General features: G+C 45.2%; 1 protein-coding gene across 1 annotated transcript in view; it reads right to left on the reverse strand.

Moving 5' to 3' along the window:
* Positions 1 to 917: 917 nt before the first annotated feature.
* LOC109318281 (store-operated calcium entry regulator STIMATE-like) overlaps positions 918 to 20,029 on the reverse strand; it is a 61,387-nt gene continuing 42,275 nt past the window's right edge. The window contains exons 5-8 of the mRNA XM_019547423.1: positions 13,356 to 13,468; positions 9,007 to 9,084; positions 6,736 to 6,885; positions 918 to 2,540 (exon numbers count right to left, since the gene is read on the reverse strand). Of these exons, the coding sequence (XP_019402968.1) occupies positions 2,424 to 2,540; positions 6,736 to 6,885; positions 9,007 to 9,084; positions 13,356 to 13,468 (458 nt within the window). The 3' untranslated portion in view covers positions 918 to 2,423. The remainder of the gene's footprint in view (positions 2,541 to 6,735; positions 6,886 to 9,006; positions 9,085 to 13,355; positions 13,469 to 20,029) is intronic.

Genomic DNA, 20,029 nt, shown 5'->3' on the forward strand with positions numbered 1-20,029 from the left:
ACAGCTACCAGCAAGCCCCCTGCCCGGTGGGGAGTTGTAGGGAGCTATCCTGAGTGTGGGGCAGCTGCAGGTGAGCCTCCTGCTGGATAGAGAGGGGAGGGGGAATCCAGCCCCCACCCACTCCCTGGAGCAGCCGACTCTGTGTGGTTTGGAGTTGCTCTGGGGGACAGGTGAGGGCTGGATTTGCAGTCCCTGCCCGCTCCCTGGCATAGTGCCATGCGGAGGTACTCTGGGGGGGCATGGGAGGCTGGGTTCCCAGTCCCTGATCATCCTCCGGAGCTCTGTGCTAGGAGCCAGGACAGGAGGCAGAGAGCTCCCCAGTCCTACAGCTGATTGGCTTTCAGCTCCTCGGGGGAGCTGGGGAGCTGAGCAGTGCCGGGACTGCAAACAGAGCTCCCTGTCCCCTGTGGCCCCTTGCTGGCTAGGCTGACTGGGAGTAAATTTGCTCTCAGTCAGCATGTATACGAGTTCTTCAGTTTAGTTTTAACCCCCCACCACAGAGCACACAACTAGTATTTAACAACTTATTGCAAACATTACATTTTAGTGCACAGTAACAGGTCAGCAGCTCTAGTTAGCTCTCAAATGTCAGGTTTGATAACATGTCCCTTTTAGTTAGCTGGGAAGATTGAGGTTTATCTATAAAGTCCCAGGATGTTCTGTTCGCCTCAACCAGCCAAGCAGTAAACAAACAAGAATGTTAGAACAGCAAAAGCAAGCAAGGGAGTGAGTGCACAATTTAATATTTCCTAAGGCCCATCGATACCACTTAAGTCTTGATAATATACCACATTAAGACCAGGTAAGTTTATAAAAATGTAAAAAATTATTAAAAAGTTCTAGCTGTTTTCCAGTGAAATTGTTTGGTTTAAGGCTTGGAACATATGTGATGTCCACATACTACCACAGATTTGCAATATATATATAATTTTTTATTTCTTTGATATAGCTCCTTGTGCTATGCAAAATTTGATTAAGCCAGGAAAGTTGTCAAAACCATAATCATCATTTAGGTCATTTAGGAAATACTCATAGCAATACACCACTGAAAACACAGCTACCGATGTTGAACTTAAATAGACGTATTTTCAGTAACCAAAGAAAGCTGATACAGAAAGCTGCAGATATGTAGTTGATGCAGTAACAGGTGCTTTATACCTCTCAGTCTTATTCCAAAGAGAACAAGGAAGAAAGAGACAGGCTTTTTGAGGAAATGAAGAAGAGAGCTGGAAAAACATCACTTTAAAGCCTTCCAATAAATTATTATTAAATGACAGCATTATACACACATATTTAAATGGCCGAAACCTTTTAAACCAAAGATACAAACATAGGACAGAATTATTATTTGCATCACTGTGCTAATATCTGCTATCAGATTAAGATTCCATGTGCTAGAATCCACACAAGTAAATAGAAAAAAGGAATGTTCTGTCTCCTTTTATACTGCTGAGAGGTATGATCAGGAGACTTTTAGATTTTTAAGCAATAAATATCAGCAGTCATCCTTAGAAGTTCATTTCTTAGATAAAGGAACTATATAATAAGAAAGGTTTGTTTTTGCTGTATGCTAAAGTGCATGTTTCCCAATTATGCAGAGTACATCTCCCATTGTACAAAAATGTATTGTAAAACAATGTGGCTAAAACCACATTTAGGGTTACATTTCTAGTGGATATTTGGTGATTTCAGTAGTGAAAAAGACAGCTTTTCTCTTTATGATCTCTTTGCGTTATTGTAGTTGGGAAACAAAGATAAACAAGAATTTCAGTCCAAATCTTGACCTTTTTTTCCACACAAAAAGGGAATTGTTTACATTTCTCTGACAAAGAGAATCTTTAAATAACAGTAAGAAAATATAACTTAAATATAAAACTGTCAAACTGGTTAGAGGAGACTTGAAAAAAAAATCTTTTCCCACCTATTACTTTTATAGGTACCTTGTACAAAGTAAACATATGCTTAAAAAAATAACATTGTTACTGTGTGTAACCATAAAACTATTCTGCTCTAGTACTTAATATGTTGCAAAAGCCAGTTTTAGTAATAAAACTTACTGGTTTAACTTAGTCAATCCTCATGCCTTTTTCAGATCATCTTGCATCGACTCATTTAGTAACCATAAATTAACCATTGTAGTATTTGTTTTTTATGGTCTTCTGTAAAATGTCAGATACAAATCACCCTAGTCCTTGGTCCTTAATAATGCTGTTTTCACATGTGATGAAAAGACACGCTTGCATATTTGGTTAGCATTTCTGTAGTGCAACTGAACTGGAAAGTCTTCCATCTCCCTGCATCCTATTCAGAGGCCTAGTTTTGAGTCAGTTTGTAAGAAAAAAGGGATGCTGTTGCAAAGTGAAATGCAACTGACTGAAAAGTCTTTGCCACAAAACCTGCAAATTTACAGGCTAGGGAATGCATCATACAGGCAGCCCAAAACGATGCTTCTTCTTCTTAACAGGCTTTAAATCAGTCAGTCTCCGCAGATCCTCTTCAACTTCTGATTCCTCCATTTCATCATCTGCAGAAATGAGGATCTAAAAACAAAAAACTTCTTCTGAATAATGTATATCAAATAACAGGCACACTCTATTTTTCACTCTCCCTCTAACATTAAACAATTTATTGCCACTGAGACTCCCCGTCAGTTTAGAGAAGCTACTATACTAAATAAAAGAAATTTGGATCAGTTGTTAGGGTTCATGCCACTTCTTGGCATAACTATCCAAAATTTCAAATATTACTTAGAAAGTAACTTGCAATCATTAAAAGATCCTTCATACTTCAATTTTCTTGCAATAAATAAATCAGATACGTCTAAACTGGAGATAGGCCTGTTGAAAGCCTCCAGGATAGGGTCAGAGGGGACAGCAACAAGGGTGATGTCATGGTGGGGGTCTGTTATAGTTCATCAGACCAGGAGGAAGTGGTGGATGAGGCTTTCTTCAAACAGCTAGTGGAAGTTTCCCAATCACAGGCCTTGGTTCTCATGGGGGTCTTCAATCACCCTGACATCTGCTAGGACAACAATACAGCAGTGCACAGGCAATCCAGGAAGTTTTTGGAGAGTGCTGGGAACAACTTTCTGGTAGACAGAAAACTGGCTGGATCATCGGGCTCAGAGGGTAGTAGTCAATAGCTCAATGTCTAGTTGGCACCTGGCATCAAGTGGAGTGCCCCAAGGATCAGTCCTGGGGCCGATTTTATTCAAAATCTTTATCAATGACCTAGCAGATGGGATGGAGCACACCCTCAGCAAGTTTATAGATGACACCAAGCTGGGGGGAGTAGTAGATAATGCTGGAGGGTAGGGTTAGGAATCAGAGACACCACAACAAATTAGAGAGTTGGATCAAAAGAAAGCCCATGAGGTTCAATGGGTACAAGTGCAAAATCCTGCACTTAGGATAGAACAATTTAAACCACTGGGAGTTATGCACAGAAAAATTGAAAATTGTGTGCAGAAAAATTCAAAATTATGTACAATGAATTACTTTTATTTTTTTTCTTTTTTACAAATTAAGCTAAACATAACACCATTTGAACCTTCTCTAGAAATATACATAGGTACTTTGTATTTATACGGCTCTACAACACATTTTACCACAGAATCTTTAGTGCTTTACTATTCTATGAACAAAAAATAAAAATGTAACCAAGCAGGTATAATTTTTAAAACTAAATAAAACCATTAGGACTTGTTATACTTGAGATTAGATTTTCTAATTTTCAGCAAATTTACTTTTTTTCCAGTAAATTAGACACTCATTTCTTTTCCAAGTTCAAAAGAAAAATAAAGGAGTGCTAAAAGTCCTTTCAATAAATAAATCAGATATGTCTAAACTGGAGATAGCCCTGTTGAAAGTCTCCAGGTTAGGGTCATAGGGGACAGCAACAAGGGTGATGTTGTGGTGGGGGTCTGTAACAAAATTATTGATCAGTTATGTTGGGTTCTTTGCACAGTACAATACTTGTCAAAATACCAACAAAGTAAGTCGAATAAATAAATAAAATCATAATAATAATAAAATAAAGCATCAATAATAGTAAAACAAAAATGTATGTGTTAACTTAAAGTCTTTTCAAGTTCCAAGGTTGAAACAAAGGAAGACCAACTCTTTCATTTTTTCTTCTGAGAGTGAATGGTTGTGTTTGGAGAAGACAAAGTTGTACAGTGAGTTGCTGCGCTCTGCATCAGCTGCGTTTGTTACAGCATTTATGTAACCACCAAATCATATATTAAAATCAAACATCTACTATACATATTTTAAATTTATTTAAAAAATATTTTTGTCCTGATTTACATGCTTGTGTAGTGTATATAGAGGTGATTGCATAATAGCTCATAATAAAGTTTTACTTTTGTATATTGTGTATGAGGGGGTGTGGTTGGGGGAGGTGTGAAGGGGATGTATGTGTGGGGGGTTGTGAATGTGTGAGGGGTGTGGCTGTGTGTGTGGGATTTGTAGGTATGGGGGTGTGTGGGGTTTGTGGGTGCATGTGTGGGTGGGTGTAGGGTTTGTGGGTGGGTATGGCCCTTGTGCCAAATGCTCTGCCTCCCCTATGGTGCACAGCCCGTTGCTAGCAGCAGGAGGAGGCAGCAGGCCCTCGGGGCACTCATAGCCATGGCAGGCAGGGCTGCCCAGCAGTGTGTGGCTGTGGCTGAGTCCCGGAGGCTACATGTGGTGGCATGGAGCTAGCCTAGCTTGGCTTGCTGGTGCGCACCTTTCAACCAGACCAGGCTGGGTCTGTACCAGCACGAGACTCACAGGACTGCAGGCAAGAGCCGTGTGCCATCGGGTCAGGCCAGGCTGGCTCTGTGCCTCCACGAGACTCTCCATGGCTCCTGGTCTGCACGCCATCGGGCTGGGCAGACTCTGTGCTTCCACGTGTGGCTCCCCAGTGGAGTGCTGGAAGCCCCATGTGGAGGCATGGAGTCGTCTTAGCCCAGCCTAATGGAGCATGACTCCACCTGCAATGCTGGGAGCCCCACGTGCTGGTATGGGGCCAGCCTGGTCTGCCTAAAGGCACATGCCAGTGGACCAGGCTGGCTTTGGAGCCAGGACTCAGGTGGAGCTGTACGCCACTGGGGGCTCTGGCTGCCGAGGACCTGCTGCCTGCTGCTGCTGCTGCCAGTGGGGGCAATGCACTATGGGGGAGGAGGTGCGGGGGACTCACACACACCAACAAACCCTGCACCCAATCACACACACTCCCACACCCACCCACAACCTGCCACACTTCTTGCAGGCAAGAGCTCCCTTCCCCACTTACCAGCTGTCCAGGTGCATACCTCCACATTTAGTGCCTCCATATGGAGCTCCTAGCTGGAAGCACAGACCCTGCCCCGGTTAAATTATGCAATATTATGCAATTATGTGTGGTCATATGTTTTATGTGCAAAATTATGCAGGGGCATAAATGCTTAATTCGCTGGGGTATAACAATCCCATGCACTGGTACAAGCTGGGAACTGACTGGCAGAGCAGCAGCCCTGCAGAAAAGGACCTGGGAGCTACAGTGGACAGTTGCTGAATAGGAGCCAACAGGGTTCCCTTGTTGCCAAGAAGGCTAATGACATACTGGGCTGCATTGGTAGGAGTATTGGAGGTGTGCAGTCTCACTAGGGGAGATGCCTTACTTGACTTGATTTAGATTGGACATAAGGAAGAAATTCTTTACAGTAAGGGGTGCCAAAATATGGAAAAGGCTTCCAAGGGAGGTGGTACTTTCCCCTAGCCTGGAGATGTTCAAGAGATTAGACAGGCAGCTGGCTGGGGTTACCTAACGCCCAGCACTCTTTCATGCCTGGAGCAGGAGGTTGGACACGATGATCTACCAGGTCCCTTCCAACCCTAGACATCTATCTATGAAATCTTGATAATATAGAAAGTTCTTTTATACAGTGGTTACTAAAATTCTCATTCAGGGAAGCTGCTTGTCTTTAAGCATAACAAAAGGGGTACTTAAGTTTTGGTGAGTGGCAGTTCAAATCAAATCTCTTACTTACCCTAGTTAAGCTCTTTTGATGAGGAATAACTAAAGCTGACTGACAGGATGGTGTTAATCTATCGAGATACTGCAAATAACCTTGTATTTTAATTTGAACAGCTGAATGGGGAAGCCAGAATCATGTTAGTTTGTGGTGTATTACCCTACAAACTAATGAATTAGAATTGATATAAAAATTGCTTCTGTCTCATTAACTTCATTCTCCTGATTCCAAAAATTTGTAGACCCTTTACTTCAATTTTGTCACATTTTACCATAATTGATTAAAGCATGAAATGTACATTTCAGGACTTCTGAAAATTCAGCAGACAATATAAACTGCAGTTTCCTGTTAAGTGAATTAGCTGGCACCCCAAAGTCTAAGGGCATCCATATATGTAATGGACCTCTGCTCTGACGCATGCTAATTAGCACACATCAGAGCAGACTTGATTAACTGAGTCTGGTAGAGTGTGCTAATTAGCATGCTCCAGCAGACTCCACATCACGTGTATTCAGCATCTCTGCATTTCAAAATGGCAGCAGGAGGTGCTTTAAATAATGCTCGAATGAGCCGCCCTTATCCCCCACTCCACCCTGGAGCACATGTATAGATGCCCTAAAGTACCAATTAAAACTACTGTGGTCTTGTGAAACATTTATAGGTAAAAAGGGATTAGCAAATACACTGGCTTAAGGCAAAGATGGAACAAAAATCACAACGTGTGGCAATCTATATACCTCTGATTCTGACTCTTCATGTGATGCTGCTCTCCTGTAACGAACTTTACTTCCATTCCTCGAATCTTGTCCTGCTTCCTTTTCTTCAAGTTTAGCTTTTGTCTTTCCTTTCTTCATAAGAAAATTATCCACTACCCAAAACATCAATGCCTGTGATGGAGACAAAGAGAAATTCAGAATTTAGTTTTCCTCAGGTCAGTATATTTGTTAGTTGTTCGTGCATGGGGACAGAATTAGAGAAAGTTACACTAAATGGGAGTTTGACATACTCTGGCATAGATCCAGTCACATTAGGCTAATATATGCTCAATATCTCTTAGAATAAAGCTATTCTATTGCTTCCTCTTGCAGTGACAGAAAATAAAGAAGCAACTCTTCAGTGATTAATAATACATTTTTTTTTTAAATTGCCATACTGATAACCTTCCTTGGTCTAGGGTAGGAGTGAAACCTATGGCCCGCAGAGCTGTGCCTTACAGCCTGTGGGGCTCATAGAGGGACCAAGAGTTTGGGGGCATGGCAAGCAGGGGCAGGGCTTGCTGCTGAAATAGAGCAGAGCTCTGAGGCATGTGTGCCTACAGGTTGGAGAACTGCATTCTTGTCAGTACAGAGGCAGAAAAGGATCTTGGAGTCATCACTGACTCCAAGATGAACATGGGCTGGCAGTGCGGGGAATGCAGTCAGGAAGGCCAACCGCACCTTGTCGTGCATCCACAGATGCATCTCGAGCAGGTCCAAAGAGGTGATCCTCCCCCTCTGTGCGACACTGGTCAGGCCACAGCTGGAGTACTGTGTCCAGTTCTGGGCGCCGCACTTCAAGAGGGATGTGGACAACATGGAGAGGGTCCAGAGGAGGGCCACTCGCATGATCAGGGGGCAACAGGGCAGGCCTTATGAGGAGAGGCTACGGGACCTGAACCTGTTCAGCCTCCACAAGAGAAGGCTGAGGGGGGGATCTAGTGGCCTGTTACAAACTAGTCAGAGGGGACCAGCAGGCATTGAGGAACTCCCTGTTCCCACGAGCACTGCCAGGAGTGACCAGGAATAACGGTCACAAGGTGGCAGAGGGTAGATTTAGGCTAGATATCAGGAGGCGCTGCTTCACAGTCAGGGTGGCTAGGATTTGGAACCAACTTCCAAGAGAAGTGGTGCTGGCTCCTATCCAGGGGGTCTTTAAGAGGAGGCTAGATGTACACCTTGCTGGGGTCATTTGACCCCAGTACTCTTTCCTGCCATGGCAGGGGGCCGGACTAGATGATCTACTCAGATCCCTTCTGACCCTAGAAACTATGAAGTAGGGGGTGAACAATATTGTTCATCCCACCATGGCTGCTGCATCTGTATCCAGCCTGTGAGGAGCCCCATTGTCCAAATCCAGCCTGGGGTGCAGGGTGTGTTTGACATCCCAGGTTTAGGGTATTTCAGAGTGATGATATTTTTGTCACTAATAGTAAATTAATACTTTCTTCATATAAATGTAATTGGAACTTTATAATTTGTGTAATAATATCTGAATGCTATATTCAACACCAGGGGCAATAGTTGGACTCTATGGCAACGTCCAGACATGTGTGGACATTTGATTCCCCAGGGACAACTAGCGGCAGTGCACCTTGTGCTGCCTCTAGTTGTCCCTGGGAAACACTCATGCCATGTGTGTGCTGGTGTGCAGCAAGTTACGCTGATAGGGCAGGGGAGGCTGAGGCCAGCACTGGACTGGCCCCAACAGCCTTACCTGGGGTTCTGGGGGCCTCCTGGGGCTGCAGCCGCCGCGATCCTGCTGTGTGGAGCCTGGCCAGAGGCAGTGTGGCTCTGGCCTGCCAGACTGTGGCTTCCGCGCACACTGCTGCCATGTGCGCAGGTCCACTTTTTTCTCTCTGGGTTGATCTGACCCCTGCATATCCAGGAGTCAACCCCCCCTCCCCCACTGCTTCATTGCAGCATGGGGAATAATGGAACATGTGGTATGTGACGTCGCAGACATATGTTTGCGGTGCCACATGCCACCCAGCCACACTCATTTGGACATGGCCTATGACTTCAAATTAACACATCCATGATGTAATAAATTCTGGGCATCATTGCTGTGTTGTTATTTAGCTAACAGAGACATATATATACACACATTTTTTTTAACTCTTCAACACATCTGTTGTTTATAATACAGCTATTACCATGGAATGCTGTGCTTTAATGATTAACGTTAAATTGATGGAAATAGATGGGAGAAAATACAGGTTAACTGTCACAGAATCATGCAGTTGTACTAACATTAACAAAGAAGGGAACTATCAGCATGACGATAGCCAGCTCCAGCTGGGGGTTCTCTATAGGATTCAATAAAGCTACCTGTGGGGAAAAAAAGGATCAAATTCAGACTGTGGCAATATGTACACAGTTGGGTTAGAAAGTGTAATAATTCACATCCTAGAGATCATATTGGGGTGATAACCTTAAGAATTAGAAAGGGAAGCTTCACAGAAAAAGAATATGCTTTATTAAAGATGACATTTTCAGTAAAATGAAGTTACTTGGCAGCAACTGAAGTTCTTTGAGATGTACTGTCCACATGAACATTTTCAATTGTGGGAGATGCATTTCATGTCTTGTGTTTTGACTGGAGACTTTTTGGAGATTGTACTCTAGCACTGACTTTTTTGTGCCCCGATACCAAGGGGACAAAGGGCAGTGTGTGTTTTTCCTCCTGTTTTGTCTCAGTTACAGACTTATGTTATTTTTGATTGCATGGAAGGTGGGATTCAATTCTGTATGTGAGCCCATATATCCTGAAGAATTTCAGTTACTGGAAAGTAACACCACTGAATAAAGTCCACATACATATTCTCACTTGTGGGTGACTCCAAAACAGTGCTCCCACACATGGAGGTGGTTTCAGAGTCATCTAGACTGGGTTGTCATACAGTCCACAAAGGTGTGGCACCTGGCCCATTGGCCTCTTACAAGCTGGACAGTCTCTCTCTAGATCTTGTCCATGGGACTTGTCATCATGAGTCAGCACCCAGGAAGTTAACACTGGCAATACCACTCCCTCCGTCCCAGCTTACCTATCACTCAATATCTGTTTTTGGGTCGCTATTAATGACTAAAATGAAGCAGCTGGTAATGAGAAAAGGGGACAGACATGTGTAGTGGTAGCATTAGCCTCCTGGGTGCTAACTGCATGATATAGCAGCTCTGGCAGCCCTGGCAAGAAGACCCACTTCTGGATATGGGTCATAGGTTACTCTCATAACGACTCCTGAAAAGAGACAAAGATGGGGGTTGGGAGATGGGAAGTGAGAGAAACTGGACAGAATCCCTTTGGCACCATAGCTCAGCAGCCTGATGTCATATTGCAAGGCTGTCCAAATTCTAAATCCCAGCATGTCCTAATCCAGCAACATGCCCTAGGGACTACACTAGCAGAGACCACATGAACAATCATGCATCCTGGTAAACATACTACACCAAGTGGACCTGACAAAGGTAGCTTTGACAATTGGCAAGGACATAATGGACTTAGTGAATCCTTGTTTCCTTCTAGACTGCTGCTAAATGGATGGACAAGTACTCTGTGCCCCAGACAACACTCTGTATTTGTACTCCTTACCCAACACATCCTCTCTGTCTGCAATTTGCAAATGAGAAAGTCAAGCTGTAAAAAGTACATCAAGACCAAAAGGTTTGACCATTTTGGTAAAAGACTATTAATCAGCTAGCTCGCAGTTTCAAATCGCTAACTACAATGGCCCTTTTAATTCACAACAGCTTTCCAAAGCTGGTAGATCTGACACTGTCCCTTAGCACTGATAGAAGAACCTGATGTTCTTAATTTCAAAAGGGCAACTTGTGACCAAGATAGCATTACAGACCACTCTAGACACAGCCAACTCCAGTCAGGTCCACTATATCAGGAGTAGTTATGTACCAATCAACATGGCTGCAGGGGTGAGGCTTCCCCAAGGAGTCAAGCTACCCTAGACTTCCCATTTAAGGGTACAGAGTTTTAGCTGCAGAACTGATGGCACCCTGCATATGCTCAAAGATTCAAAAGCTACTCTCTGATCCTTTGAGGTATTTCTTCATCTCATACAACTGAAAGTTCAAATACACAGCATATTGAAGAGGTCCTCTTTCCCTAGTTTCTGCTTCTGCTTCACTGCCTCCACCTAGAACCAGGAAGCCTCCCAGAAAGCAGCACTTTATAGACTGTGGCACTCTTAAGTTGGATTTGATGGAGGTGCTCAAGAGATAGAGATTTGCCAGCCATCTACTCTTCTGAGATTGCTCAACTCAGTTCTGCAGCTCCTGGTCCAATGCGACACAACTGTCCAATTGGTGACCTACAGGCTGCATGCAGCCAAAAGGCAGTTAATGTGGGGCCCTGGGCTTCTACCCAGTCACTTTTTCAGCAGCAATAGCAGCTGGAGTCTCTAGTTTCCTTCCGCCAGGGCTATGCCTAGGGGAAAGAGAGAGGGAGTGGGTTTCTCATGCAGTACAGCAATTGGAGGGCACCCATGTGAGTGCACAGTGGTTGGGGGGATTGTTCTTGCACACCTGTGCTGTGCAGTGGTTGGAGGGTTACATGAGCATTCATGTGGGAGACCCCTTCTCTAAAAGCAATCTTGCTATTCTTTTTGAGCTTGTAAAAGCCTGATTTATGTCCTTTGATAACTGGGACATAAACTGCACCAAATTTGAACGGGGGAGAGGACAAATCTGTGATGAGGATGGAAGAGTCTACTGCAATGGTCTGGGAAGAAGCAAGTGTCCCTTTGCAGAGGTCAAGAGAACCTCTGAGCAAGGAGGAATGTTACTGGAATACCATAGCCAAATTGGCCATGCTGGCGTTGTCAGGCAGCTGTCGGGTCAATGTACTGGCATCCGATTTGCCATGTTGTATGACACAAGAGGAACATGGCCTGAACCCAAGGGAGCAACCAGGTCTGGATAAGGCTATATCTTCCAAACAGTACCATCTCTACCCACACCATAAAGCCTGGGATGGTTTGACTCTGTATCTGCAGCAAAGCTAAGATGGCATTGCTGCATGGCACTGATGGAACTGTGTGGGGGGAGGAGCAGGTGTTGGCCAGTACCAAGCTAAAATTCACTCTCAGTATTCTTCCTCATATAGCAAAAGCATTTTCCTAAGAGAAGCTGTTCCAAAGCAAGAACCTTGCATCATGCAAAGTACTCCAAAAAATTGCTTCGTCTCTAGCCAGGGTTTTGTGAAGAGATGAAAGTACGAAGTGTGCGCTGCCTTTTGTTTTTTCAGTGCAGAAATATGATAAGATGAATGGCTAAAGTACTCTACAGATACTGCTAAGGCAAACAGTGTCCAGTCAAAGAACAAGTGAGAATGTCTATGTGGACAATTATTCAAAGGACAAACTTTGTCACGTCAAGAACTTATTTTTACAGAAGTAATCTGAAGAAAAGTGATTAGTCAGAATGAGCAGATAATTCCTGAGCCTGCAGCTGGCAGCCCACCTCTGCCACATGGGGGGCATGTGCTCCCATGCCTGTCTCCGGGGTGTGCACAGCTGTGGGGAGTCATGCTTCTTGCTGTGGGGATATACGATGCTTATTGCTTATTGGCTATTTTTCTAAATTCTGTAAACCAGCAATGAACTTACTAGTCCAATGCAAATTCCTAGGGCTTCACTGAGCCTTTGAACACACTGTTTTTTGCCCTTTCTTGTGCTGCAACAGTGTGACTGTTTGCATGAGCAGGTTTTTGGATGCTCTAAGAGTCTTTGTAGTGCATTAAAGTAAAACCTGAACTGCAGTTTAGTTTGACCTGTTGAGAATTAAAGTGTCACATCCATGGATTCATTGCATGCAAACACAAAGGCACTCAAAGATGTGTAATGAGCCTCTTTGTTCACCAGATGGCACTGCAACTTTTTTGTAGTTCACCACTTTGAAATGCTTCCACTTTTTTTTTTCCTTGTACTGTTTGTTGGCTCCATGGTCCCACAACTGCGTGGCAGGGCATGGGTAAGGGGCCCCAGCCTGGGGGGGAGGGGGAAAGAAGGCAGTGCCAAGCCATCCTGCTCTCCTTTGGTGCTGGTTGGGGAAACGGGTTTAATTTGTTTGAAACACAAGCGTGTGCAAATACTAGTGTGATGCTCCAAAGCCTAATTCATTTGAAAACATAGCGCATGCAAACACTAATGTGATGCTCCAAAATAAACAAATTTAAATTTTATAAACTTATTTAATTTAATGAGCAAACCCTGTGGTGTGTACCGGTGCCCACTGTGTCTATCTATCACTTAGAACTTGCTAGGGAGATTTTGTCAAATCCTATAGCACTATTTCCTGTATAACTCAGATAGGCACATGATTTGTACTGTACCTGATGCAGTATCTACTAAAACAAATCAGACTGGGATTACTGTCACCAGTGGATGCCAGAAAGTCTGAATGGGAGTGTACTAAAGATAACAAGATGCATGACTGCCAGAGGTAACAAAGTTAACTGGAATAAAATTTACATACATGTCTACTGTGTAAGTCTTATACAAAACCAGTATTTTAAATATTAGCAGCCTATTGCTTTCTGGTATCCAACTGAAATTCATGAAACTGTAAAATGGCATAAAGAGTCAAACCTCTTTCCACTGAGGTATCAGGAGGACTATAATGATGATGGTTTTCTCAAACATCATGATCACTATGTATAGGGCACACTGTCCCACCCAAGCAGTGCACTGAAGTGGGTCACCTATAAAGAAAAGCAAGTATTTATTACACATATGACTCACTATTACTTCATTTAAAACTACAGATTTAAGAAAAGCAAAAGCAGAAATAGATAAAAGCAGAATTTAGCAAGTCCAAGTACATGAAATACTTGATAAAATGATTGCAATTTAAAATGTCTTCATAGGAGCAGTAACCATATAGTACCCTTTACTTGATGTCCCTTTCCTGTGTGCCTACCCTCAATTATTGTGAGTTGTTATGCTTAACTATAGAGCTTTTAACAGGTGTAATTTGGAAACTGACCATAATTGCACCTTTTGGGAGTACCTTGGTTAACCAGGTTGCTCTGTATTACTGAAATTGGCAAAGAACTGTTGCATTTATTTAGATCATATTTACTTTTCCATAAAAGCTAATATTGCTTTCTTCCTTCTCTTCTGTGGCAAAATATTATATTTTAAAACAGAAACTTAAGAAAAAATGGGCCTGTTGCACTATTTGATCAGCATATGCAATATTTTAATACAAATCAGATTATTTCTGTGTTTTTGCTTATATCATCCTGATAAAAATATCTCATACAAAAAAAATCAACAGTCATTTCTAACCGATACCTGAGACAAAGACTACAGTAGATTACAAGTACATGACTAGATACCAACTTTTTTTGTTTTTTGGAAAGTCCTGAAAGCTAAGCAGGATCTATTTTATCTGCAGTAGTCAAAATGATAGCATTCATTTATCATAAAAAAAAAAAAAAGTTTTGCTGGGCTCCAGCTAGGCTACAGTAAAATGCATGGTAATCAAATGAAATTAATTATTTACTGTACTGTTCTGGAATTAGACCTCTTTTACACAAATATACCAATAGAAAAGTATGCAAACTACTGTGGTGAGTAACTGAAAATACCTGGTTGTATGCATACAGAAGCTGAGATAAGTGGAGTGTCCGGTAAACCACTGATGTGAACTTTAAGCATCATTTAAGCAATATCACCAGGATTTGACAGTTCAGGGATGCAGTAATAACTGAACTTTTGCCTATCTATTTCATCTTTTCCATTCAAATAATGTTGATAAAATCTTCAAATATAGCTTAACTTTGCCCCCAAGTACTCCTTTTGGGAGGGAGGGCTGCCATCTTGGAACCAGAAAAAACGCAAAATCATATACTAAAAGTCAAACACCTACTATAAACATATTTTAATTTTATTACAAATTTTCTTTGTCATGATTTGTGTTTGCATACTATATATAGAGATGATTGCATAATAACAGAAAAATAAAGTCTTATTCTAGTGTATTGTGTGAGAGGTATGGGGCCTGGTTGGGGGTAGGTGTATGTGTATGGTGGGATGTGGGGGGGCTTGTGAAGGGGTGTATATGCTGAGGGTTGGAGGAGCAGGGTGTGTGTATGTGGCATTTGTGAGGTGTGAGGGAGGGTGGGGGAGTATGGGGACCCACCACACACTCCCCTCCATTGCGCACAGACCCTGTTGCCAGCAGCAGCAGCAGCAGCAGGAGGCAGGTGCTCGTGGTCCACGCTGGTGCTGCTGCTCAGCAGTGTGCTGCTCTAGCCAGCGCAGCACCTGGTGACAGCCAGGCCAGCCTGCCTCTATCGTATGGGGCTCCACACAGCACACGTGCAGCTCCTGCACTTGTGTGTCACTGGGCAAAGCCCCATGCAATGGAGCTGGCTGCCTTTGTTGTTCCCTGCTGTGCAGGTCCAGGGACACCACTGAAAGTGGAGGGGAGCCCCACCTTCTGCTTCCCAGTAGAGTCCAAAGAACTGCATGGCAGGGGGCAGAAAAGCAGCTGGCTCCATCCTGTGGGGCTTCCCCTGGTGGCATGAGGGAGCCAGGAGGTGCATGCATGCTGCATGGAGTCCCATGCAATAGAGGTGAACTGCCCTGGTTGAGCTCCCTGCCACCACATGCAGTGCTGGTTGGAGCCACATGCTGCTGGGTGGCAGCACCTGCACAGGCCATGAGCACAAGCCCCCTGCTGCTGTTGCTGGCAGTGGTGGTTCTGTGCCATTAGGGGGAGTGTGTGGGGGGTTCCTACATCCCTGCCCCCCTTTCCCTCACACCCACTCCCTGCCTAGCCCAGTTCTGCTCGCCTGATGCCACCCTGGGTGCCAGCTCTGCACTGCCGCCAGCCCCAGCCCCATGCTCCCACCCAGCTGTAGCTCCCCCTTCCCCCCACTCCCACCTAGTTTCTGGAGCAAGCGGGACACCAGGGAAGCCAAGCAGGTCACCCGGTGGCTTCAGGAGTGGTAGCAGCAGTCCCACCTGAAAGCCATGTGCTGGCTGGCTGGCCTGGGCCCTTCTGCCCACAAGGGTGAGTGAGGCTAGGTAAGGTACAATTAGTTGGTGGGAATTTGCGGGCTGGATGATATTGCCTGGCGGACGGGATCTGGCTTGGGGGCCGTATTTTGCCCACCCCTGGTTTAGCTTCACCCTTCAGACAGATGAAAGCTGCTATTAAATCACTACTCAGTCTTTCTTCTCCAGGCTAAATAAGCCCAGTTCCCACAGCCTCTCCTCATAAGTCACGTGCCCCAGTTCCCTAACCATTTTCATTGCCCTCTGCTGGACTCTTTCCACTTTGTCCACATCCTTTTGAGCCCAAAACTCAACACAGTACTCCAGATGTGGCCTCACCAGTGCTGAACAGGGGGAAGAATCACTTCCCTTTTATCTACTGGCAGTGTTCCTACTAATGCAGTCCAGTATGCCATTACCCTTCTTCGCAACAAGGGCACACTGTTAGCTCATATTCAGCTTATTGTCCACTGTAACCCACAGGTCCTTTTCTGCAGAGCTGCTGCTTAGCCAGTTGGTCCCCAGCCTGTAGTGGTACATGGGATTCTTCTGTTTTAAGTGCAGGACTTTGCACCTGTCCTTATTGAACCTCATGAGATTTCATTTGGTCCCATCCTCCAATTTGTTCAGGTCTCTCTGAATCCTAACCCTACCCTCCAGCATATCTACTACTCCCTGTGCCATCTGCAAACTTGCTAAGGGTGCACTCCATCTTATTTTCCAGATCATTGATGAAAATATTGAACAAAACCAGCCCCAGGACCAGCCTCCAGGGCACTCCATTGGTACCGGCTGTCAACTAGACAGCAAGCCATTTACTACTACCCTCTGAGCCTGATGATCCAGCCAGCTTTCTGTCCACTTTACAGTCCATTCATCCAGCCCATTCTTGCAAGTGAACTGAGGAAGTATGTTGTGGAAGACCATATTGAAAGCTTGCTAAAAATCAAGGTACATCACATCCACTGGTCTTCCCACATCCACAGAGCCAGTCATCTCATCAAAGAAGACAATCAGGTTGATCAAGCATAACTTGCCCCTGGTGAATCCATGCTTACTGTTTCTAATCACTGTTCACCAGGGCACCCTTTGGGAAAACCAGGAGTAAGGGCCACAAACTCCTGGAAGACCCTTTTCAGGCTTAACAGTAGGAAAAACGTCTTCACAGTTAGGGTGTCCAGACTGTGGAACAGGTTCCCTTCCAGAGGTGGTGCAATTGCCTACCCTGGAAGTCTTCAAGAAGAAACTGGACAGTCACCTTGCTGGGGTCACCTGACCCCAGTTGTCTTTCCTGCCTAGTGCAGGGGGGCTGGACCTGATGATCTTGCAAAGTCCCTTTCCAGGCCTTACAATTTATGAATCTATGAACAATCACCTTCTCCTCCAAGTGCTTAGAGTGCAGGGGGGCTGGACCTGATGATCTTGCAAAGTCCCTTTCCAGGCCTTACAATTTATGAATCTATGAACAATCACCTTCTCCTCCAAGTGCTTAGAAATGGATTGAGGATCTGGTCCATGATTTTTCCAGCAACTGAGGTAAGGCTGACTGGTCTATAGTTCCTTGGATCCTCCTTTCCTTTCTTAAAGATGGGCACTACATGTGTCCTTTTCCAATCATCTGGAACCTCTCCTGATAGCCATGAGTTTTCTAAGATGATGGCCAGTGGCTCTGCAGTCACATCAATCAACTCCCTCAGCATCCTTGGGTGCATCATGGTACATATCCAGCTTTTCTAAATAGTCCCCAGTCTGTTCTTTTGCCACTGCTGGCTACTCAGTCCTCCCCAAACTGTGTTGCCAGGTGCAGTAGTCTGGGAGCTGACCTTGCCTGTGAACACTGAGGTGAGCACTGCAGCCTTTTCTGCATCCCCTGTCACACGGTAAAGTCTGAGCAAGGACAGGAAAGTGAAATGGTACAATAAATTTGTTTGTTTACAAATGGAACAATAAATCTGAAGCTGTCTGCTGTGCTGTTTGGGACACCTGAACTCCAAACCCCTTCTCTTTAAAAGAAGAAAACACCCACTCCTTCCCAGGAGTTAACCAAGAATAAAAAGTTCTCATAGGTGGGGGTGCTATGGATTGCTGGGGTAGCCAGAGACTGAGAAGAACAAGGGTCTCAAAGCTAGAGGCTTGCCCCTTGTGGGCATGTACAGACAAGCCCGCACGTGCCTCTTGCAGTGCCTCAAAGGAGTTTGAGATGCTGTAAGAAGCATGCCGGGAACAAAAAAAAAAAAGTTCCTTGCATTGCATATTTGCTAAAGAGGGGATATGATAGCAGTCTTCAAATACCTGAAGGGCTGCCATAAAGAAAAGAGGGGAAAAAAACTTCTCTCTCTTGCTGCAGAAAGGAGGACATGGATCAGTGTCTTGTAGTTGCAAAGTAAATTTAGATTGCATGTCTGGAAAAAACTTCTTCACTTTGAGAATAGTGAGGCAGTGGAACAGACAGCCTAGGGAAGTTGTGGATGCTCCATCACTAGAAGTGTTCAAAAGGTTGGACAGCCGCTGGTCAAGGATGATCTAGGCCATGAACGTGTGCCCCTGGAGGATGGGGGGGCAGGTTGCCTGCCCGCAGATGCTGTCAGCAGCATCAGCGGCAAAAGGGGTGGGGGTGGCAAGTGGCGCCTGCAGGTGGTCGCCTGGCAGTACTTGTGTCAGGGGGTGTGTCACGGAATGGGGGTTCCCAGGGATAGCCGTGATAGCCCTAGGGCTCCTTGCCTGTGCCAATCCTGCACAATGGGCACCCTCTTTCTTGCCTGCCACATCTTGCTGTAGCTATAATAGATGGGGAGGCTGCCCTCAAGTTCGTATTTTTTTGGACGCGGTCCTCGTGGGTGAATATCAAGGGCAGTGAATATCAAGGGCTATAGGCTGTACAGGAGGAACAGGACAGGGAGGAAAGGTGGGGGTGTGGCGCTCTATGTCAAGGAGGAATACACAAGCTCAGTAGCACAAGGTCAGAGGAGGGGCACACTGAAGTGCTTTGTGTTAGAATAAATGGAGTCGAGGGGAAAGGGACTTAATGGTGGGGGTGTACTACAGACCACCCAACCAAGGGGAAGAGCTAGACCGGGAATTCTTAAGTCAGCTCACAGAGGTAGTTAGGTCAAAGGACATGGTCGTCATGGGTGACCTGAACTTTCCAGACATCTGCTGGGAAGAGCAGTTAGCCAGGTTTGACTGCTCACGTAGGTTCCTAGCCAAAATACATGACCTCCATCTAACCCAGGAAGTGCACAGCCCCACCAGGGGAGACGCCCTGTTGGACCTGGTGCTGGCAATGGGCGATGACCTAGTGAGGCGGCTGCGGGTGCTCGATCACCTGGGTGACAGTGATCGTCGTCTGCTAGAATTCACCATCCAGCACAAGGTGGCAGAGGCATGCAGCAAAGCAGCAGCCCTGGACTTCAGGAAGGCGGACTTCGATGAGGTAAGAAGAATAGTCAGGGAAGCACTGAGGTCCCAGAGGGGAGGGGAGTTGGGTGTCCAAGAAGAGTGGTCGTTTCTTAAGGAGCCAATCCTCCAAGCCCAAAGGGAGGTAATCCCAACACGGATCAAAGGGGGCAAGAGGGTGCAAAAACCCCCATGGCTCACCAAAAGCATATGGGAACATCTCCTAGCTAAAAGAGGCGTACACCCAGTGGAAGGGAGTGGCCATCACCAGGGAGGACTATACCTCTGTTGCTCGGGGCTGTAGGTGGGCGGTCAGGAAGGCCAAGGTAGAGATGGAACTGGGACTAGCTTCCCGAATCAAGGACAACAAGAAGTCCTTTTTTAAATACATAGGGGGCAAAAAGAAGGTTCTGGGTAACATGGGGCCCCTGCAAGACACGCTAGGAAATCTGGTCGTCACACCATACGACAAAGCTAACCTATTTAACAATTTCTTTGCCTCCATTTTCCTGACCAGGGACTGGAACAGCCACCACCGCTCTGGGCTACCTCAGCCCCAGGGGAGGCGCACCCAGGCCTAGAGTCAGTGAGGAACTAGTCAGGGAACTTCTGGAGGGGCTGGACATATTTAAATCAGCTGGTCCTGAAGATCTCCACCCCAGAGTGCTGAAGGAAATAGCTGAGGTCATTGCGGGACCCCTGGCACGGCTTTACGAGCACTCGTGGCGGTCTGGTGTAGTGCCAGAGGACTGGAAGAGGGCCAACGTGGTTCCCATCTTCAAAAAAGGGAGAAAGGAGGACCCAGGAAACTATAGGCCAGTTAGTCTTACCTCAATCCTGGGTAAGCTTTTTGAGAGAAT

This window comes from Crocodylus porosus, unplaced genomic scaffold, assembly GCF_001723895.1.
Source record: "Crocodylus porosus isolate Cpor-Errol unplaced genomic scaffold, CroPor_comp1, whole genome shotgun sequence".
NCBI classification, from domain to species: Eukaryota; Metazoa; Chordata; order Crocodylia; family Crocodylidae; genus Crocodylus; species Crocodylus porosus.